This window comes from Sceloporus undulatus, chromosome 1 (genome assembly GCF_019175285.1).
Source record: "Sceloporus undulatus isolate JIND9_A2432 ecotype Alabama chromosome 1, SceUnd_v1.1, whole genome shotgun sequence".
NCBI lineage: Eukaryota > Metazoa > Chordata > Lepidosauria > Squamata > Phrynosomatidae > Sceloporus > Sceloporus undulatus.
Window position 1 is genome coordinate 193,263,299 of NC_056522.1, and position 21,709 is coordinate 193,285,007.

The following is a 21,709-nucleotide window of genomic DNA, read 5'->3' on the forward strand; positions in this document are numbered from 1 at the left end:
ATCCCATGACTTTCTGTGTTCCTTTCTCCTTGAAGTAAATTGCACAGGCCTAGACTTTTTCCCTGCTTGAGATAATAACTGTGTTGTGAGTATGCGTCTTGAGGTCAAAGACAGGTATAGCAGGGCATGCTAAATCATGGGTGGGAATCATGCAGCTCTCCACATCTTGGCAAACTGCAGTTTCCAGTGGTCCTTTATAGCAGAGGGCATGGGGAAGAACAATAGACATTGTAGTCCAGCATTATTCGGGAGGTGTGTGTTTTCCCACTCCCTGCTGTAAATAATCAGTGGCATTTTCTCTCTTGTGTAAGTCTCTGGTTGAACCAGAAACCAGAGACTGAGACCAGATAAAGAGGCATGGTTCGATTAATGATTTGGCAGAAGATCTGTCAGTCCAATGGGATCTAGCGTCCAGAATTGGGAATGTGTGCTGAATATATTTCATCGGCAGAGGGCATTCTTTCACCAGCTTGGTTGCAGGCGTTTAAAGATGGGAGCCTTGCTACTCAGTGTTGCTCTAGACTTGGCAGGTTTTTCCTCCCTCCGTTTTGAAATGGCTGACATTTATTTATTTTTGCTATTTTGTGTAAAGTAAATAGACTGAATTCACGATGTTTTTTTCCCTTTTTTTGAAATGCCTCCCCCTCCTCCTTCTCTGACATTTACTTAAACATTCATGCTGTTTGAGGAAAGAGCAGGTGGTGTAGCCATATTTGTTGAAGGAGACTTTAATATATTCGTCTCATTAGTGGAAAGTTGATTGCAGGATGACATCCTCTAGGAAAACAAAAACGCAGCCCGCGCTCTTCAAAGTCAAGCGTTTAAAAGGGATCTAATCCTCCTTGCAGCTGTTCATATAATTTTTAAATTAGTTTTTGAAACGTAAACTTAAGCAGACAGTTTACATGGGATGCTGGTGGTAGTCATGTCCTTACGACATCTTAAAGGGCCAGAGGATCCCCCCTCTGCTATAGGCTTTTTAAATAGGCAGGAGGCCAAGTCATGCCATAAAATGGCACAGGCAGGGTTCTGCTTGGAGATGAGAAACTACAATTTTAGTTTTATTTCAAAACAATGGATTACATGTATATGGAATATAGAATACAACATTATTTGCTTTAGTAAAGCTGCTTGGAACTGGATTCTGCCAGTTAGTGCCTAGACACAGTACAAAGTTTTACTTAGGGGTCCAGGTTGCCTTTGGGATCACCCCTCCCATATAACCCACCCCATATACTCAAGTCTTCTGGGGGACATTTACTTCAGTTGTACAGAACTAGACTGGCAACTGTCAGCTAGAGGACATTTTTATTGACTGTGAAATGACCTGCCGGGGAAAATTCAACAATTAAACATGTTGTCTGAATTTGAAACAGCATTAAAGACTTCTCTCTTCTGGTAGGCCTATCCAGTCGATTTTGAACCATGGATTTTGATTTGGTATATTTTAAATTTTGTGTTGGATGATTTTAATTTGTCCTATGTTTATGTGTTTTAACAAAATGTATTAAAATGGTAGTATGTGTTCTAATTTATGTTGTATCGGTCATTGAACCTTCTCCTCCTCCTCCTCTTCCTTCTATCATCTATCATTTGTTCTTTGGTTAGACTTTCTTAAAAGACTTTCCTGAGAGTGCCACTCTACCTTTCATTTGAAATTATATCTTACAGAAATATGAATCAGCTAAAGAAAATGGGGAAAATATATGCCAGAATGTAGCTACTGCACATAGAGAATACAGGAACCATGGGCATATTGGTGCGACATGACAGGCCAGGGATCCCCAGGTTGTGATGAATGAGCAGTGTGTTGGTGCATTCTTTTTTTCATTCATTTCATTTATTACATCATTATAGCAAGCATAATAATAAATAAATGCAAATATTACAAGAGTATCTCTGGCAGTGGGATTGGTCTCATGGGGATAGTGCTTCCCTTTTCATTGGGGATGTGATTTTGCCATGGGGAGGACTGTCCATGGTCCTAAACCTAGTTGGGGGATAGGATTCAGCACCTTGGATAGCTCCTTTAAATTTCAAGCTGAAACACAGAATGGATTTGTTATCCTTACTGATATGAAAGCCATGAAGCATCCCTGGTTCTTGCACAACAAATGAGGTGTGTGTGTGGCGGGGCAGGGGGGGATCCAGGGTTATTTCTGTAGTTTGTCAGGAGGGAACAAAATAGATGGCACAATGAACCAACCTTTTATTTTTGTAAACCACCTGTTAGTAAATAGTGTGTTGGATCAACCACTCCTGCTCCAGATGGGAGTGTGCACCAGCACTCTGCTCCTTCATGACAAGCCAGGCAACCTTGGCTTGTTGTGTTGTGTGAATACACCCATGAATAACAGCACAAAGCTATGAATATTCATTCAGAAATAAGCCTCACTATTCCATGGGTTTTACCCTCTAGTGAGTTGATTGGGATTGCAGCCTTTGAGGCGTGTGCATTTTTAATTTTATTTTAGGAGCGTGGGTACATATATGTCTTGTTTTGCCTGTTCTTTGTTTCTCCTCACAGCCCAAGCCGCCCAACAAAGGGAAATTAGAGAAGACTACAACAAAATTTTTACCACAAGTGGATAAGGTATTTATTTGTTTATAGATTGATTGATAAATAAAGCATTCAAAATCTGCCTTTAGTTTAAAGTAGAGAAAACTGTAATGTGGAGCCCATAATCTCTTACCATTGGCCATGCTGACTGGCACATTTTAGAACTGAAGTTCTGCAGTAATGAACCATGCCTCTTGAATATTGTATTGTTGTCTTTCTTTTAAGGAGCTCAAAGCCATAACTGTATTTCCTATGGATATAAAATTTCCAGAACTTTTAAAATCATGAAAAAAATTTGGGTTTTTTTTTTCCCAGAAAAAATTTGGGGCTTCTTTGGATTTTTTTTTAAATGCAGTATTATCACTGAAAGTCATATTTAATTACCTGCTTTGTGGATTTGCTGCTACATGTATAATTAATGAGTGCTGATATACATATGTAAGGCAGTTCTTTGGATCTGCTGTTATTGCCTCTCTCCTGTGTGTTGGATAGCTGTTCTAGAAGCACAAATCCCTTATTGTAACCCCAAGCTGCGAGAAATTATTTCAATACAGCAAATGAGCTCTACACATATAAGCATCCTTTAACTTGTTATTGCCAACGTAGATGTGTAGTGCCAATGCAGAGGTATCACTGTGCCCATCCAGAGTTATTTAACTACCTGCATTCAGATATGAATAGAGATGCAGATTGGCATGTGGGGTCACTAGTTGCTACATGTGGTAAGATCTTTGTGATTACTTTCTTTTGGGGAAAAAATCAGCCAAAAAAGTAGAACAAATAGAAATGGAAATTTGGATCTGAATTACAGTACAGGTTGAGTCTCCCTTATCCAAAATGATTCCAAATTATTCCAAAAGCTGAAATATTCCAAAAAGCAAAACTTTCTTCATGTGCAGCTGAGATGGTGACATATTTGTGTTCTGATGGTTGAGTGTATACAGACTTTGTTTCATGCACAAAAGTATTAAATATATTGTATAAAGTTACCTTCAAGCTATGTGGATAAGAAACATAAATGAATTTTCTGTTTAGACTTGGATCTCATTTCCAAGATATATCATTATGTATGTATGTATATGCAAATGCATGTATTACAAAGTCAAAACAAAATTCAAAATCCAGAATATTTCTGGTTCCAAGCATTTCAAATAGGGAGACTCAGCCTCTGCACACATTTTTAAAAACTAAACTGTACTCTAATATAAAAGCTGATGGTATTTCTGCATACTACATATGGCATACAAACAGACTCCACTGTGATCTTCATAGATTCACAACATCTAAGATCCTGTTGGTGACCAACCTTTAAGATTCTATTGGTGACATTATGTTAGTGTATGTCCTTTGAATGATGTTGTACAAGGAAATACCCTGTACTTCACCACGCAACATTTATGCCCTTGGAATGTGAGGTCATAGAGAGGGATTTCAGGCATGGGTTTGTTCTCCCAACCACTGTTTGGGCACAGGGCTGCCCCAAACACATTTTGGTTCCTCTTAAGCACCCAGTGAAGAAGGATCAACTTTATGTGTCTGCTCCTCCTTCTCTCCTAAGTGTTCAATAGCTACTGGTATAAGCCTGGGAGCAGCCCAGTGCCTAGTCAGTGATTATGGCTGCCTCTGGCTGTTGTGATGAACAGGAAAGGGATGGGGACAAGGATGCCTACTTGGATTTAGGCTGGCATCCTGGCTGCACCTAGGTCCTAAGGTTTAAAGAAAAGTTTTGGGACTTTTAAAATCTTCTGGTTGGCTGCTTACTGATACTTTATTTTGTTGAGCTGCAAGTCTTTTATTTAGCTTTTAAAATGTGAAAGTTTGTTAGAAAAGGCAAGAATGATGTTACTGTTAGTGGCTGACATTTATGTAAAGGGTGAAATCAAATCTTTCAGATAAACTGTAAACCTCTATGGCATCAGAATCCCCCTGCATTCCAGCTGCGAGGAGAAGACGACACATATGTTCCAGAGCAGTTTCTGCTGAGAAATGAGCTAACACCGGGTAAGAATAAAATGTTTGACTATTGTATAGTTGTGTATAAGTCAGTTTCATCAATAGGTTGAGGGCAGATTTGGGGGCCAAAATTATGGATTTTGCTATTACCTGTAGGTAGGTTGAGGATAAAACTTAGAGATACATAATAAACAAATATTTTCCTCTCCTTTAAAAATGCACAGAGGGAACATACTTAGGAAGAACTGGGTTCAGTTACTTATGGGATCACTTCCTCCCATATAATCCACCCTGTACATTCAGGTCCTCTGGTGGACATTTACTCCAGCCAGGCTGATGATTACTACTATTACTATCTTCTTCTTCTTCTTCTTCTTCTTCTTCTTCTTGAGAAGGATAGGATCTGTTTATTTGGGTGGTGTAAATGACATTGCCTATCTTAAAATGTCTACATCTATAGAAGTACAGATGGGGAAAGGAATTTAAATGAAAAAAAAATGAGAATGTGGCCTGAAAAAAGGGGCAGACAAGAGCTGCCTTTATTATGGATCTAATGTGAAGACAATCACATGAGGTTGAGGCTAGAAGCCCCTCTTAGCAAGGAAGCAGTGCCCCTACCCCATTAACCCCCCCTTCCCCAAACCAGAGAAAGAAAGGCATCCCTCGCTCTTTCCTTCTTTCTGACCTACAGTACTTTTTCAGCCCAAGTGATACTTAGCAGCAACATGGAGGAGCCCTGTGATTGCAGCCATTTTTAATAGAAGCATATTTTATAAGTCTCTCTGCAGATAGGCTGTGGCAGCTATTTTTAATAGGATAATAGTGTACTGTATAAGCCTCTCTGCAGAGGCTGCCAAGCCTCACATCCCATGCACAACCCAGCATACCAAGAGGGGCATCTCGTCTCTGCCTCCTCTCACTGCCTTCACACTAGATCCTTATACTAGGATTGACCCGTATATATATTATTCCAGGTTTGGGAGTTTGAATTTTCCTCGAATTTTTGTGACTTATACATGAGTATATACTCCCAAATTACAGTTGGACAGAATATTTTGAAATGTCACCGTAATAAATCTGTAAGAAATGATCTACCTACCTACCTGTCTATCTAAAATGATATCTAAATAGACATTATTATGTAATGTTCATTATTACATGTAATATATAATAATTTAAATTAGTCTATAATATGTAGAAAGATATAATAATTTTTAAGATTAAATAATCTTAATAATAATATATTCTGTGAGTGTATTAATCTTTTTATCTATTATTTTGGACTTTCTTCTACAATTTATGTCCAATATGGAAATGAAACTGACCTGAACATATTTTTTTTTAATGAGGATTTTAATCGATAGCTAAGACTGTGCCCAAGTCATCTGCCAGGGCAAAATCCTATAGCGTATGTTAGTGACACTGCAAGCTAAGTCCACTTTATGATGGTGTATGTCTTTTTTGGTCATTGTGGAGGTTGGTATTCTCTTCAAGCTCCTGCAACCACCAAAGCCCCCGACTCCCTAGATTCATGGTTTTGTTGTGATAGCCCATCTGAATGGCCATTCTCTGACATAGTGGAATAGAGGAGCCTCTGACCCATAGCCAGACATAGACTGATGACATTGTCCTCTGAGACCTTGGTGGATCTTGACAGGAAATATCATTGGTCTGTGTCTGGCTATGGAGCACAGCCAGATGCTTCATTGTTTGGCCATTGCATGGACCAGCCATGAAATGGCCTTTTGGTAGAACCTTTGCAGCAAAACTGTGAGTCCTTGGGGTAGAGAGTGTTGAGCCACAGCTAGTGGAGTTCTGCCTGTGGAAATCAAATGCTATGTTTGGCCATATAGACATTTGGCTGATGTTTCTGGCAGAAAAGTAGAATCCAGCAAGAATGGGAGGAGGGTGGTTTGTCCTTCCCACTCCAAACATTTTTTGTTGTGAGGGAGCTTGGAGGGTTGCAGGAGAGAATAGAGAGGAAGAAATTTCTGTTGTGCTGGCATTGCAGGGCCAGAGTGATGTTGGATTTATGCCCTGGCATAAAATGTTTGTGTCTGCAGCTCTAATCAACAAAAACTTACCCAAGTAGTGACTTGGCTTGTTCTTAAACCACCCTTTTCCAAGCCAGTGAAAACGCAGAAAATGATTCCCTCTTCTTTTCAGCTGCTTAGGCTGTTCGTTGCAAAAGTGAGAATAGATTGAATAGTCAGAGATCTTTTTTCTTGATTGAAATCTGGTTTTCCTTGTAGCGCGGTGTCATGCTTTGTTCCCTCAATTAACCATCAAGATCACTTTGTTTCTCAGTGAGAGTGGTGGCTGAGAGACAACTTTCATCCTGCATTCCTTCTTATAGGATTGGAGCTGGCTCCTGGCCATCTATAAATTCTCTTTGGGGATCTGACTTCTGAGCACTCATTGTTTGATGATTTTAAATAATTCATGTGTTTACACCTGCATCATTTTCAGTGCCATTGATGGAAGGCATTGTTCTTGTTCAGAACAAGAGACTGAGGTAACTTTTCACTGAAAGAGGCTGGAGTTGATTCTGCAGACCTTTGCAATACAATATGTATGTAAGTAGCACATCTAAGCTTGTGCTGAACACTCCATATCTTTCCTTTTCTTTCCCCAAGGAGAATATCTTGATCAGAGACCTAAGAAGCGTAAAATACAGGATACTCTAGGTAGTGATCTTGATGCTGGACCATCAACGTCTAAAGTAAAAACTAGTGGTAAAAAGGACCGGGAACATTTCAGAAGTGCTCTTGTTAACATCATCATGTGAGTTTCTTTATCATTGTAAAACACATCACGTGTGAGAGATGCTTTCTTTTTTTAAAGAGATGAGTGGTAAAAAAGTTAGAAAGAATGGAGTTTACACATGAGGAGGTTGACTTAATTCTCTTGCTTTCATAATAAAAATCTGTAGATGGGTTTGATTTATGGATTAGATGTTTGAAGACCATTGATACTAACCTGTTCTGTTGGTTTTGTTAGGCAACCAGACCTTCCAGAACAACCTCTTTCCATAGAAGCAAAACCAGGCACATCTGAGTCTGCTGAAATAGAGAAAGACATTTTGGTAAATAAAGGGTGGCAGGGTGGTAGAAGAGATGGGCCTGAAACAATAGGACTGCACAAATTGACAAGTGTAGTCTGTGGGTTGTTTACAAGCACCATTGTAGGTTATCAGTTTGAAAGAGCAAGATATGGGCTGCGGAAAACTCAACTCACAGTTGCCACATGGCAAATATCTGTGCCTGCAGTGGTCACATTCTCAAGATTTAATTTGTGAAATAAATTAGATCAATTATTTGGTCATGAGTAAAGTTTTAAATTAGGAAGAACTTACGTGTTCATCAAAACCAGAAAAATATGGCTTTTCTACACCAGCTTCTTGTAGTGCACAATTTTGTCATGTTTTCATTTTGCAGAAATATTTCTATTATATTCGCCATGGAATAGATACAGAACATGTGGCACCAATGGAAGACTCATGGCTGGAGCATGTCTTGGCACTGGTGCCAGCACACTTAAAAATGCTTAATGAAAGTATTGATGTACTCTCAGATGAAATGCGAGAGGACTATCTTCTCAGTGTGAAGAAAGCAATAGGTATGTTAATTGTAATTCGCTCTTACTTTATCAAATTAGAGAAAGGCAGACATGAATGTTGTCCCACCAGACATTGGGTTTAACCTAGTTGCCTTCATAAGAAAGCAAGAAATAGATGTAACCAGTGGGCACAAATGTGGTATTGGTTCCTGGCACAAAAAAAGGTGGTCCTTCACATCAGATAGCCTGAGAAGCTAGGAACACATGAATAAACTCTTACATGTTCTGAGTACACATGCCTACAAGGAACCTTGTGATCTTGGCCAACATTGCATCTTAGGTAGACTGAATTCAATGCTCACATTTACAAACAACTTTCTGAAAGAGGAATTTTACTGAGCCCACAGCAGTATATACAGTAAGTGCATTGTAGAACAGCACATACTGTGGTAGACCTTTACAAATGACAAATGGTGCATTGGCACTCCTGGCTGGAACAGTGTAGAGAAAGGACAGGTTCACTAAGGTCCACTAAGCCAAGACCAAGACTTTGAGAAAGAGAACAAGCTAACAAGATTTTTTGAACAAAATTCTGGATTTGGGGTGGGGTAGGGTCTGAAAGAGTGATTTTTAACTTCAAAGGAGCAAAGCCTAGGCTAAGAAGTGATTTCAGCAAGAGGCCTCCAGAAAGAGGAGGCAGTTCAGAATTCTTGGTCGATACTTCTTGTAGACCCCACCTCCAGACCCAACTTCTTTTTAATTTGAGATCCCTTTTAAAGGATCTCAGGAGTGAAAGATCCCCTAAAGCTTGCTTACGTTTGTATATTTCATAAACTGTCTCAGGATATTGCCTCATTTTGCTAACTAACTAAAGTTTCCTTCAGTTTAGAGATTACTATTGTATCATGGCTAGCAAAGATCAAAATGTTAAGCTGATCAGCCTGTGCCCCAAAGGGGTATTTCCTTTCCATAATGCATTTTCTGTCTATAATGCATTGTTTACCAAACTCAGAACCACTTGCTGGGAGAGACAGAATCTTGTCTGGCGGCTGTTCACTTGTGCCCCAATAGTTTATTTGGGAATATAGCAGACTTGGTGATAATGGAAAATAATGGAATTTAGCATGGGCGCTGACTACAGGATTTGATCAGAGTCCTTTTCAGCTAACACTTACTGTCCAAGGCCAGAGAGCCAATGAGGTTCCATTTTAGAAGATATACATGCACATCATGGGAGCAGTATTGTATAGATCTGTCTGTCTTCTATCATCTCTTGAATCTTAGATGTCTTTAGAAATCTATTACACCTTAGTTATATCCAGGTTGGATTACTGTTACATCCTCCATGATGACGACGACGATGACTATGATGGAGAAAACAGAAATATCTCAGAAAATAGACATCTCTGAAAATCAGCTTCCTACTGCTACTGCTTTTCTCATATAGGAACAGAGGATAATACAGTAGTAAAGTCTGCCCTCCACATTTGTGAGGGTTAGGGGTGCAAGGCCCCATGAGAGTGGAAAAACCATGAATATGTGGGGAAAGGTGGGAAGGGTGTGCATATGCGCTGCTCTTCTCTCCCCCCATATGAATGCCCCTCCCACCTTCCTCCACATATTCTCTCAAAGCATTCCAGCCAAAATATAGGGGGGAGGAGAGCGGGTGAACCTTTCCCAGCTGTGTTATGAATAATCAAATCTGCAAAAGTGGAAGACTGGCTGTACATACCTTCAAATATTTCCACTTGCCTAGAATCCTTTGCAGGTTTTCCATTGCAAGTGATCAGGGATCCATTGTAGGGAAAAAGATGATCTGTCTTGAAAATGAAAAGTTGAAAAACCACTAGCCTGGTTTTTTTTTTTTTGCTGAATGATGCCTTTCAAAAGAAGAGTTGTGTGCCTCTGTCCAGCCTAAATGCACATTGTTGTTGGGAAGAACATTTTGGAAAACATCCATACATTCTTCCTAGAAGTGTAAACAAGCAGATTATATATATATATATATATATGGAAAGGAACTTTAATTCTGAGCATTGGATCTTGTTTTCTTGGCTGCAAAATTAGACCCTCGTATTAAGAATGAAAACTCATTGAGCACCATTAGGTTTACTTCTGAGTGAACATTGTTAGGATTGTGCTGTTAGTATTCCACCTTCCAGCTGCTTTTACATTTTTGCCATTTCAGCCCATTTTATATATGTGTATACTTTCTTTTGTTTTGCATTGCAAAGCGTTCTTAAATCAAATCTCTTTGAGCTTCATGCTTTCAGTTACTTTGTATAAAACCTTTGAAGTCTTCCTGACAATAATTGCTTCAGTTTCTTTGTCTGTTTTTCTGTTTTGCTGAGCTTATTTGTGTTTTGTTCTGTTTTTATGCCTTATTTCAGTTGACTTTGTTTTAAGAGATCCTAGAGAAAAAGAGGAAGGCAAAATGCAAATTCTTCCACCTCATCGTCAAGAGTAAGAAAATGTTTATTTCAAATATTGAGCAAGCAGAAGAACACAGGAAGCCTTAGGAAGTAGTCCTAAACAGATTGAGAATAAGCACCGTTGAACACAAAGGGTCATTTATAAGCGGTGGTTGTTGTTGATGTTGTTGTTATTATTATTATTATTCTGTCCCCCCTTTCTCCCAACATAGGGATTCAAAGCAGCTATTGTACAGATTGATTAAAAAATAATGGTGCACAATGGAATAAGAACAGCTTTACTTTTGCATCATTCTTTTTTGAATGGCCTTGTATATTATATAGAGCTGCTCTATTAAACTGAGTCAGACAATTGGCATTATTATAGAACAATCCACTCTTGGTATCTGCGGACTTGTCATCCATAGAAGGAAGGAAGGAAGGAAGGACAAGTCCCATTGTCCCCAATGGTGGTGTGACTTCCTAGCCATGTCCTACTCCAGTCAGTAGGTGATTGTATTCTACTCTGGAAAAAGAGCGGTCAAAAATTCCATTTCCTGATTTCAGGCTGTTGTACAACAGTATAAACCAGAATATCTATCCATAAAGAGATGACAGCTCCCCTCTGGAAGAACTGTACAAAGTAGGGGTTTGTTGTTCTGCTTATTGTTTCTGAACTATAAACAGTTTTGGAGTCCTTTCACACTAACTATGGACCTTATCACATAGGGGCTCCAGTCACGGGACGAGAATGGAACGAAAGGGTCCGGGAATGAGTGGGGGATGCATTTTACTGCACACAGAAATCCCCATTCCGTTCCCTTCCCTTCCCTTCCATTGCCAATCCATCACAGAGGACATGATTTTTGAGAACTGTTCAGAACAGTTCTCAAAAATCACTTCCTCTGGGATGGATTGGGGATGGAAGAGAAGGGAATGGAACGAGTGAGGGACTTCTGTGTGCAGTAAAATGCGTCTGCTACTCGTTCCGTTCCCTTCGTGGCCCCTTTTGGACCAGTCTCATCCCATGCTTGGAGCCTGTGCGGTAAGGTCAAGTGATTTCACTTTAACTGCTATGGCTGCATATTATGGACTCCTGGAATTGATAGTAGAGAGGAGGCACATTTAGGATTCTCATCCAAAGAATTCTCCTTTGGTGCCTCTGACTAAATTCACAATCCCAGGATTCCATAGGAATCTGGCCATGGCATTTAAAGGGGAATCATAGTGCTATAATTGTGTCGATGTGAAAGGGCCCCTGGTATACAAACATAGAGAAATATAAGGTTGGGATTATCGGGAGCCCTGTCCAAGCGACTGATACATAGCATGACGTTTAAGATCCTAATCTTTTCTTTTTAAAAAACATTAAGTAAATGTGTGCAGCTCCTATTCTGCTGGCAGGACAGATGGGAGGGATGGCATTTTTGTCCTTTCTCTCACTTTCTTTTTACAAAACAATTTCCCTCTCCTGTACAACAAGAGAGTACAAATTCAAACAAGCTCCCAAGACAGGTATGGATTTTTAACCAGAAGGGCAGCATGGGTGAGGAGTGGGAGCAAGATGTGGAGAAGTTACTTTGTTGGCCTGCAGTTCCCAGAATCTCACAGCCAGTGTTGTCTCACTTGCTCAGCACATATTGTGTCCTCTGCTTTTCCCTTCTGTTTGATTTGGGAGCTTTTTTAGGGGCAGCAAGAGAAGGTTTGAAATTGTTTCTACTGTCCTGAAACCAGAGAACCATGGAATCATAGAGTTGGAAGAGACACAAGGGCCATCCAATCCAACCCTCTGCCATGCAGGAACTCACAATCAAACACCCTGATAGATGGCTCTGTCTCTGATGCCAGAGAGGGGTTTCTGATCTATTCTCTATCGTTAAAGAGTTTTCTCAGAGAGCATGGTGTTGCTCTGTAATGGTTGGGTGTGCTCCAGTGTGCTCAATGCTATATGCTCCCAGCAGGGTCTACCAACAAAATGAAAATTAAAAAGATTAATTGAACTCTGCAGGGTTCCTTAACAACATGCATTTCTGAGCATGGATCGTACCTATTGGTAAACTTTGTGCTTCTGACAAATCAATTTTTCTCCATCTTTGTATGATTAGAATTTTTAAATATTTCTAATTGGCTAATTAACTGCCTAAGTGCTATGCATATGGCTAATTAATTTGCTACTGCCTAGAAGTTCACTAGGGATATTGGCTTAGTAAAGGAATTTTAAAAGGTGAAAGAAAAATCTTAGAAGGCTTAATTTTGATGTAATTTCCCAGGAGAGTATTTTTAATTTCTGATAAGTTTGTAAAGTTGGCTTTATCTCCTGAATAGAAAAAGTAGATATATTAATAGCTTGGGGATCTCGGAGGATTATAACATGACTTGTTTATTTGTTTCTTTTTCTTTTTAGAATGGAAATGGTGCCCAAACCTTGGAATAAGTCCTTTTTGGCAGCTCGACACTATATAAATGAAAATTTGCATGCAATGAATCCCACCATGTTGGCAGTTCTCGACCTCTGGCAGACAACCTTTTCGTAAGTAAAGTTTTGAATGCATAGATGTTGCAGTTCTGTCACTGAAAATGCACACTGCCTTATGTACAGGGTTTCCAGAGTAGGAGGGCATATGCAAGCCTTGCTATACTGTTAGACAGCATGAGACAACCACCACTTCAGGCAGCTAATTTTTGATGTCAAGCAAAGCAGAAAGTTGTTGCTAATTTTTCTGCAATTACTTTTACTGCTACTGGCTGTGTCTCCCTTATCTGAAGAAATGTTTATTGATTAGCCCTTAGGCCATTTCAAAATAACACAGAATAACACTAAAACAAGTAACACACACTATAAAATCCTATAGAAATTCTATAGCAATTAGAAAAGAGCTAAAATGTAATAACACCGAATCTGAAGTCTCCCTTATCTGGAATTCCAAAATCTGAAATATTCCAAAATCTAAAATTGTCCAGATGGGTGGCTGAGATAGTGACACCTTTGCTTTCTGATGGTTCAGTGTACACAAATTTTGTTTCATGCATAAAAATATTTAAAATATTGTGCATAAATTACCTTTAGGCTATATGTATAAGGTATATATGAAACATAAATGGATTTCATGTTTAGACTTGGGTTTCGTCTCCAAAATAGCTCATTATGGACATGCAAATATATTCCAAAATCTGTTTTAAAAGTCCTTTTACTTAGCAATTACAGCTCTATATTCCACTTTAAATGCCATGACAACATTTTGTGGAATTCTGGGGTTTGCAAATCCCAGGACTCCATATGATATTGCCATGGCAGTTAAAGTGGAATAAAGCACTATAACAACTTAAAAAAACAGAGGGAGGGGATGGAAAGGAAAAACAAGGCAAAAAGAAAAAGAAAAAACTACATATGGCTGTGTCAGTGCTGTTTTTTAAAGAAAACTCAGAGGACGATTTTGTTCTGAGACAATGTTATATTTGATTATGATGCTGTGCTTCAAGAACTTTAGTGGCTAGTTTTAGAATCAATGTTTTTCAATTGATGGTTGTCTGACAACTGTTATTTGTATGCATTTGGAAATCTGTGTAAACTGCCTTATAAGGGGCAGCATACCTGGAAAGCTATATCATAAATCTTTGAAAAACTGGATGGATGGAAGGATGGATGTGAGCAAGACAAGCTAAATATATTTCTTCATTATTTTGATTTACAGTTTGCCCTGAGAGCTCAGGACAGCTTGCATCAATTTAGTTGTATACTGTCCATTTCACTTAAAAGGGCCCTGCCTCCTCTCCGCCATTTTAAACAGATCACATACTTGATCCATAAGTGGAAGAACAGCACCTTGGTTAGAATATTTCCCTATGCTCAGGGCCAAGCCAAAATATTTTGTGACCTGGTGTGGAATAGAAAATGGCACGTCCTCAAACCCAAACCCCCACACAACACATCTAAATCAAGAAACATGTGCATCTGGGTCAGAACTTCTCCTCTGAGGCTGGACCTTTTTCTTTGACTTCAGAATGGGGTTCAATATTTCATGTAGTTTGTGTGAAAGTATTACAGGGACCACAGAATATCATTCATATGGCTAAAATGTTTACACTTCACTCATTGTCTATATTTTGGAAATCTCTTAAGATTGTTTCCGCTTTATATAGGTTTGCCTAAGGGTTGTCATAAGTCAGAAATGACTTGAAGGCACACCATAACAGCTGTACTTGGCTTTTTAAAATATGGGTCATTTTCATTGCCTCAAACTGTAAAATGTTATGATCTCACAGATGAGCACTCTCATTCCATAGTATTTTGTAATCCAGTCTACAGCTGTTAAATGTTAAACGTAGGCAAGCAATAAAATAATAAAGAAATGAAAGAGAACTAAAATGAGATTAATAGCTGAAAAATGTTCACCCTGGGCTGCCTGTATGAAGGCAAATAAAGCAACATTTGCTTAACTTGTTCTGTTGAGGTAATACCTCATTCTGACAGCTGGAGCCCTGAAGGAACTAATTGTTGTCAGAGAACATTATCTTTAAAATATTTCTCAAGTTAAGCCTGATCAGAATAAGGTTTCTGTTCCTGACAGAGCAAGGCCATTAAACATCACTGTTATTCATTTTAATCAGAGGTTGAGCCACTTTCCAAATGAGATATTTTCATCCCTGAAGCTGAGATTATATTATTAATATATGTGATATTTTTAATATTAAAGATATCTAAGTATGTGTTAAATAATATATTTATTAATGTAGATCGAAGCTAAGGAAAAGGAGGGGGGACTTCAGAACTTTTTCTTTGCCACATTTAGTTTTTTGTTGCTGTTTTGCTCTTCGGTCCCCTAGATAGTTATGTCTTACAGGGAAGCTTTAATTGAGTTGTTCTTCCTTTGTTTCTTGGGAACAGAGAAATAAATAACAGTTCATCAGATAGTTTAATAAATTATAATTTGAGATGCAGGGTAGTCCAGAAGATAACTCCCTTTTTAATAAGCAACAATCTCTTTTCTTTTGAAGATGTTGAATCTGATTAATTTCACTGCACAGAGACTACATTGTGGCTCTGGATGAGCCAAGAAAGAGCCAAGGGTTGTTTCTCTATTCAAGCCTCTGTAGTATATATCACTGCACTTAAGAAGCACTATTTTGCAGATCTGGAATGATTTGTGTCAGGCCTATTTCCAAGGGTCAGGAGACTGCTTTGCTACTTCCAACCCACCAAAGGTCACAACTGTTTTGCCATTGCTCTCTGGTGAAGAGAGGATTAGCTTGAAGGAAGGTGATGCAGAGTTTTAGTCATATTTTTCCCTGTTCACTGAGGCTAAGGAGTTTATCACATTGAAAAACGGGATTTAAACTAGATTCGAATTTTTAAAAAACCTACAAATGCAGGAAGTTAATGACTGCCAAAGTGAATTAATGTGAAGTTAAACCGGAGGTAAAGCAGAGAAAAATGGAAGCTTTATACTTTGGGGAAGTTCTGAAAGTAAAAAACTGCCGTTTTTCTTTGCTTTACCTCTGGTTTAACTTTGCGTTAATTCACTTTAACAGTGATGTCATCTGATAAACTTCCTGCATTTGTGGATTTTTAAAATTTAAATCTAGTTTAAATCCCATTTTTAAATCCCGTCTTTTACCCCGATTCCTGTTATCCAGAAGAAGAAGCAGAGATGTTTGAAAGCAGTTGCATTTTAGAGGGTAGCAAGGGTGTATGCAATGAGTAGGGACACTGTTATTATTATTTCTTTGTGTAATGAGTAATGTTTTCTACTTACGGATAAAAGGAATTTTTAGAGGTATTTAGAGACTGGGATTTTACAGGTTGTATGCCATCGCCTTCTCCGTATTAGGGAGTCCCCCTCAAAGTAGAAAATAATTTAAAAAGTAGTAAAGCAACAAGTTTTAGACTTGGGCTTGGGGTCAAAATTGGATTATTAAACTGGCTACTGAAATTTTAAACTCATTGCCCCCTCCCCACATACATACATCATGCACACACACATATATATGTGTCAGGCTATTAACAGCAATGAATTACAGTTTGGGGGCTTTGCTGCGAGTGACATACAGAATTTTAGAAAGAGTAACTTTCCAAGCTCAAATTTCAGACTTAATGTACCTGTGGGGTTATTAATCGGGGATCAAATAGATGTGATAGTGACAGTAAATAAGACACTTGCCACATGTTCCCAGGAGAGGCCTTTTTTTGCAGCAGGAAATTACCAGGAGGTCAGCATCTGGGTTACTTTGTGTTAGGGAAAAAGGGATCCCTAGGAGGCCCCCAACATATGGTGAAATTGCCCTCTATTTGGGCATTCAAGAGCATTAAAAAAACCTGAGCCCTGGGGACCACAAAACATCCTAGGGGGACACATATGGCTTGTGAGCTGCACTTTTTGCATCCTCATCTAAAAAGGGAGGAAAGTTTGCTGGTTAAGTGATCACTTACATTTCTTATTCATCTTGGTTGGTGGTACCTATTTTTTTTCTAGAGCCCTTTCCTTTGTGTATTCATTGTTTTCTGTTGCTTAGCATGATCTAGGACACCTTCTTACGCCTCTGCAAAATAATCCATGCTGGCTGCTGCAAATTTCATTCCATTCCATTTATTATATGCATATGCCTCCTTATGCCTGCAGAGGCCCTCTAGGTAATAAAAGAAAATGTTTTCAAAACAATCATGTGAATAAGTACAAATGAAAATGAAGATAAGCAACCACAAACGAAATCTGTAAAGAAGTGAAGATGAGTGACGATTCATTGAAATCACATAGTTTAAAAATTCTGATAAATTCATCTGAAGCATATTGTTCAAGTCACAGACTGCTTCCATCAATGATGCGCATGTTAAGATTTGCATTGTACATGGATTATGACCCTGAGGCAGCTCAAGATCTATATGTTTATAATCCAGTTTTGTAGTTGTTAATGAAATTAAAATAAATGTAAAAATAACCACAAATTAACTGCTATGTGCACTTGAGGTACCATTGCATGAAATCAGACTTATAGCCTCAAATGGCAGTCTTTAGAGCATGTATGGCTATGGCTAATTAGAATTGGAAACTAAAGCTGTGGCTATGAGAAGTTTTAACTGGTGTCAAACAAAATAAGATAACTAATTTTTCACAGATGGTAGATTCTTTGTTTTAGCATTAAACAGCAAAGGCAATTGCACTGTGGAAATATGCTTGCAGACGCTTGCTTTTATGATTCTTACAGCGATTTGCGATTACTTGATAAAGGCGCATTCCACATACGCCAAGAATCTATGGAGCTCTCCTTCTTCCAGAATATCGTTGTGAAGCATATGGAATCTGCCAAAGATACTCTTTTTAAAAAGTAAGATCAGTGTATATTTTATTAGTGATGGTGTTATGTACCTTCAAGTCAACTCCAGCTTATGGTGACCCAGTTATAGGCTTTTCTTGATTTGCCATTGGATTCCTATGAGGCTGAGAGAGTGTAACTTGCTTAATGTCACCCCATGGGTTTCCATGGCTGAGCAAGGATTTGAACTCTGGTTTCCCTGGTTCCTCATCCAGCACTTCATGGGATGTTTTAGTTTTATTTTGTTGCTGAATACACTAGACTTATAATGTCAGTTTTCCATTGGTTGTCACCTGAACAGTTGTATAGTTTTCCTGCTTGCCATACACATTTCTTTTCTGATGTTGTTCATTGTTTCTTCCCACCTCAATTAATAATAATAATAATAATAATAATAATAATAATAATAATAATACAATAAAAAAGCCTGGACCAAAAATAGTCCCAATAAATCTACTGCTTTTCCTCACAGCGATTCTTTTTGTTTTGTACTAGACAATGTCACATTTTTGGACAAAAATGTTCCATGTCATTGTCTTGTGAAGCATGATGCAGAGATCAAAGTGGCATACTCTCATTCCCAGTATGTTGGCATTATTCAGGTGGACATGGGATTCTTCTTGGATGAGGAAATAAAAAGCTTAGATGGCACTCTGACCTGACCTTTACCCTGTCCTTAGACACATCCCTGCACACACAGTGGAATTCTCTGGTTAGAAAAGGCCCACGAACTCACTTAATGCTATATTTTTATGCTGGTACATGCAGCTTAAAAGTCAGCCACACCTAATCTTGGGATTTTGTGTTCTCGATCAGTTGTCAAGAAGGATTTTTTCTTCCTGTCAGTGAAGAAATAATTGATTTCGAGATGAGGTTTCTAATCTCATCCCATAGTGGGCTGTTGCATGCAGATAGCACTGGCCATAAAATTGGCAATCATACTGACATTTATTTGGGTTGGGTGTGTGAAGAAGGTAAGGGTTACATGTGGAAAGAACTTTCTTAGCAATAGTGCACTCACTACAGAGTGCTCTTCCTAATGATACCATACAAAAAGATGGTTCTACGTGGGCATTTAAATTGTTTGGCAACATCAAGATTTTATCTGTTATGTTAAAAAAAGTATGCTGTCTGTGCGTGTGTGCATGCATGCATGCATATAAAATTGATTGTACATAACCTTGAAACCTGATAAGATAAAGTGTGGTGTATAAACATTTAAAATAAATAAATATAGCAGTGTACTGCTACTTACACTTGCATTTGCAACCCGACCTTTACTAGTCAAGCATCCCAATAGACAGTGAAGAATAAATAGCCTTTAGCCACAAATTAATGATAGCATTTTCAGTATTACTCTTCGTGCATTTGTTTCCACTTCAGCCATAATTTTCCTCACCAGGAAGGTACTTTGCAGGTGATTAAAAAATAGATTTTTGGTCTACTCCTTCATAGAGTAGGCAGTTGATATTGTAAGTAATTTGATTACTTCATATGAGAGGTATTCATTTGTTTGATTGATTATATTCCTCTTCTGTGAGGTCAGGATGAATAACAATTATTCTGTCTGAGACTGGGATAAAAGGCTGTGATCTTATGCATCACTTTAAGAAAGCTGAAAGGTCCTTTACTATGTGTAATGTCTGTTATAATTTTTTTATCTCAGGGAATTTAAAATGGCTTTTTAAATGGTTTGTTTGAAAACAATTTTTTTTGGTACCACGACAAAATCTTGCATAGAAGTAAAACTATTGAAAAATATATTCAGGTGAATCCTTGCTTCAAAACTTTTCCTTATTCTTTCAGGTGGTTTCCAGAAGTGCAAAATATCTATTACCAAGGCAATAAAAGGAAACAAGTGCCCACAAATGCCAGCAGTGCCAAATTAGAGTCATTCTTCAACTGTGCTGCGACCTTAATGACCCAGCAACTGCAGAGTCTGGCTTTACTTTCAATGCAGGATTTCACAAATTTAATTGTACAGCCTCCAGTAAGTAGGATTCACTGGCTGGACCACAAGTCCTCTCTATGTCGGTTGCATTTTTTCCCTCACAAAATGGTATTTTTCTAAAGCGGCATTACAAAGGCAATCCTCATTTTAGAAAGATAGACTTTCGGTTTTTAAGCCTGCAGCATTTTCATGCAGTGTTCTGTTAGTAAAAGGAGAAAAAAGCATCAGCATTTCTAGACTACCTCTGATCAACAAAGGAACACAAAACCAAGTTTTTTATTTGCCCCAGTGAGCAAGAGAGTAAAAACACAGATGACCAGAGGCAAATTTCCGAGGCAGTGCATTTGAAATATTTATTTAAATCAAAATAGAGAAACAAAGAATCAGAGTTATGAAATAAAGGTACACAAGAAATCAGAGGCAGATAAATAGATGAAAGCATTTCCCCTCCAGAAAATATAATGTGTCAGTTAAATGAAAAACAAATTCTGGAACTATGTATTTTCAGGCATAAGGTAAAGTGACTCTCACATATATATCTTACAGTATAGACAATTTATAAAATTTACACTAAATAAATAGTAAATAATAAAAAACATTTATTAAAGTCTATGTTTGCCCTGAGTCTTGCACTAGTTTCCATTTTCAATACTGGGAGTTCCTCTAAGTGAGAAAAAAAGTATCTGAAAGTCCCAGATCTATACAGAATGTTTCTGTACAAACCAGTTTTCATCATCCCAAAGTATTTTCTCAGAACTCCTAGTATTACCAAGGATTTTTAATTTCTACTTCTCAGGTCAGTTTAAATCAAACCAGTGTTTTCCAAAATGAAATGTATTTCTACTTGGTTTTCTGTTTGTATTATCCCAGAATTAGCTAAGATGTCTACATCAAGTAAAGGCTGTTGTTCCCAGGACAGCAGAATCAGAAGAGATCAAGTGAAGGAAAGGGGAGCGTTTGCACCAAAACAAAATGATCCTAATTTTTAACTAGTGTAATACTGCTAAAGACCTTTAGCTATTAATTCCTGAATAACAGTAAAGAAGGTTCAGTAGAACCGGGTGAAAATCAGTTGTTGAAATGATACATGAGTTTAGATATATGTGATAAGTGCCGGGGGAAAAAAGAACATAATGGAAGGAGTGAGGGAAACCGAGGATGTTTCAAGAAAGAGTTTGGATGCAAACATGGGCATACTGTACAGTTTTTGACATATTTTTACCTTGTGAACTGCCTTCTCTGGGAGAAAGGCAATATAAAAGTGAATGGATAAATAAATAAATAAATAAATGCGGGTAAAATCTAATTAAAAAGAACCAGAAACTTTCTATATTCTCCAGAACTTTCTTCATTTCTGGATGAGCCCTGTGGCCTGAAACAGACAGGCCAAATGATGCGGTTTCCTGGCGCATTTAAATGACGCACAGCCTGAATGTGGTGGGAAACCGCACCGGATCGCGTCATTGGAAAAGAACCAGGCCAAAAAGAAGCGGTAAAAACTGCTCCTTTTTGGCAGCCCAGGTCGGAGTTGGGTTGGTAAGGTTGCCGCAGCCCCAGTACAAATAGAATCGCTGTGGTCCTTTTGCACTATAGCTTACTACATTCTCATCTATGTAGAACTTCGGCCTAAAAATTAAGGAAGAGATACATATTTTTGCCTATCCCAGACATAAGAGATTCCATAAGCTATAGTCCAAAAAAAGCCTTCTCCAGGTGGTGAATTAACCCGCTGTCCATTGCATATAACAACCATAGAAACCAAACCAACCTATAACAAAACACTCAACAAGATATCATTGACTCTAATTCCCTGTGGGCCAGAATGGAATCTGTTCTTTGATATGTCTGCACAAAAAAACCAATAGACTTTAGAGTATTAGAGGATCCAGGATACTGTGAGCCACTACTACAGAGTGGCTATTACTTAAAGTGGCCATTGTTAATCATAGGACTAGGAAAAGCTCTATT

The 21,709-nt window shown here is 38.3% G+C and overlaps 1 protein-coding gene across 1 annotated transcript in view; it reads left to right on the forward strand.

Moving 5' to 3' along the window:
- The window catches only part of DNAH7 (dynein axonemal heavy chain 7), a 175,346-nt gene that overhangs the window by 7,270 nt on the left and 146,367 nt on the right, over nucleotides 1-21,709 (forward strand). The window contains exons 2-10 of the mRNA XM_042446266.1: nucleotides 2,528-2,593; nucleotides 4,453-4,561; nucleotides 7,150-7,297; nucleotides 7,514-7,598; nucleotides 7,951-8,131; nucleotides 10,462-10,534; nucleotides 12,887-13,012; nucleotides 17,683-17,802; nucleotides 19,597-19,780. Of these exons, the coding sequence (XP_042302200.1) occupies nucleotides 2,528-2,593; nucleotides 4,453-4,561; nucleotides 7,150-7,297; nucleotides 7,514-7,598; nucleotides 7,951-8,131; nucleotides 10,462-10,534; nucleotides 12,887-13,012; nucleotides 17,683-17,802; nucleotides 19,597-19,780 (1,092 nt within the window). The remainder of the gene's footprint in view (nucleotides 1-2,527; nucleotides 2,594-4,452; nucleotides 4,562-7,149; nucleotides 7,298-7,513; nucleotides 7,599-7,950; nucleotides 8,132-10,461; nucleotides 10,535-12,886; nucleotides 13,013-17,682; nucleotides 17,803-19,596; nucleotides 19,781-21,709) is intronic.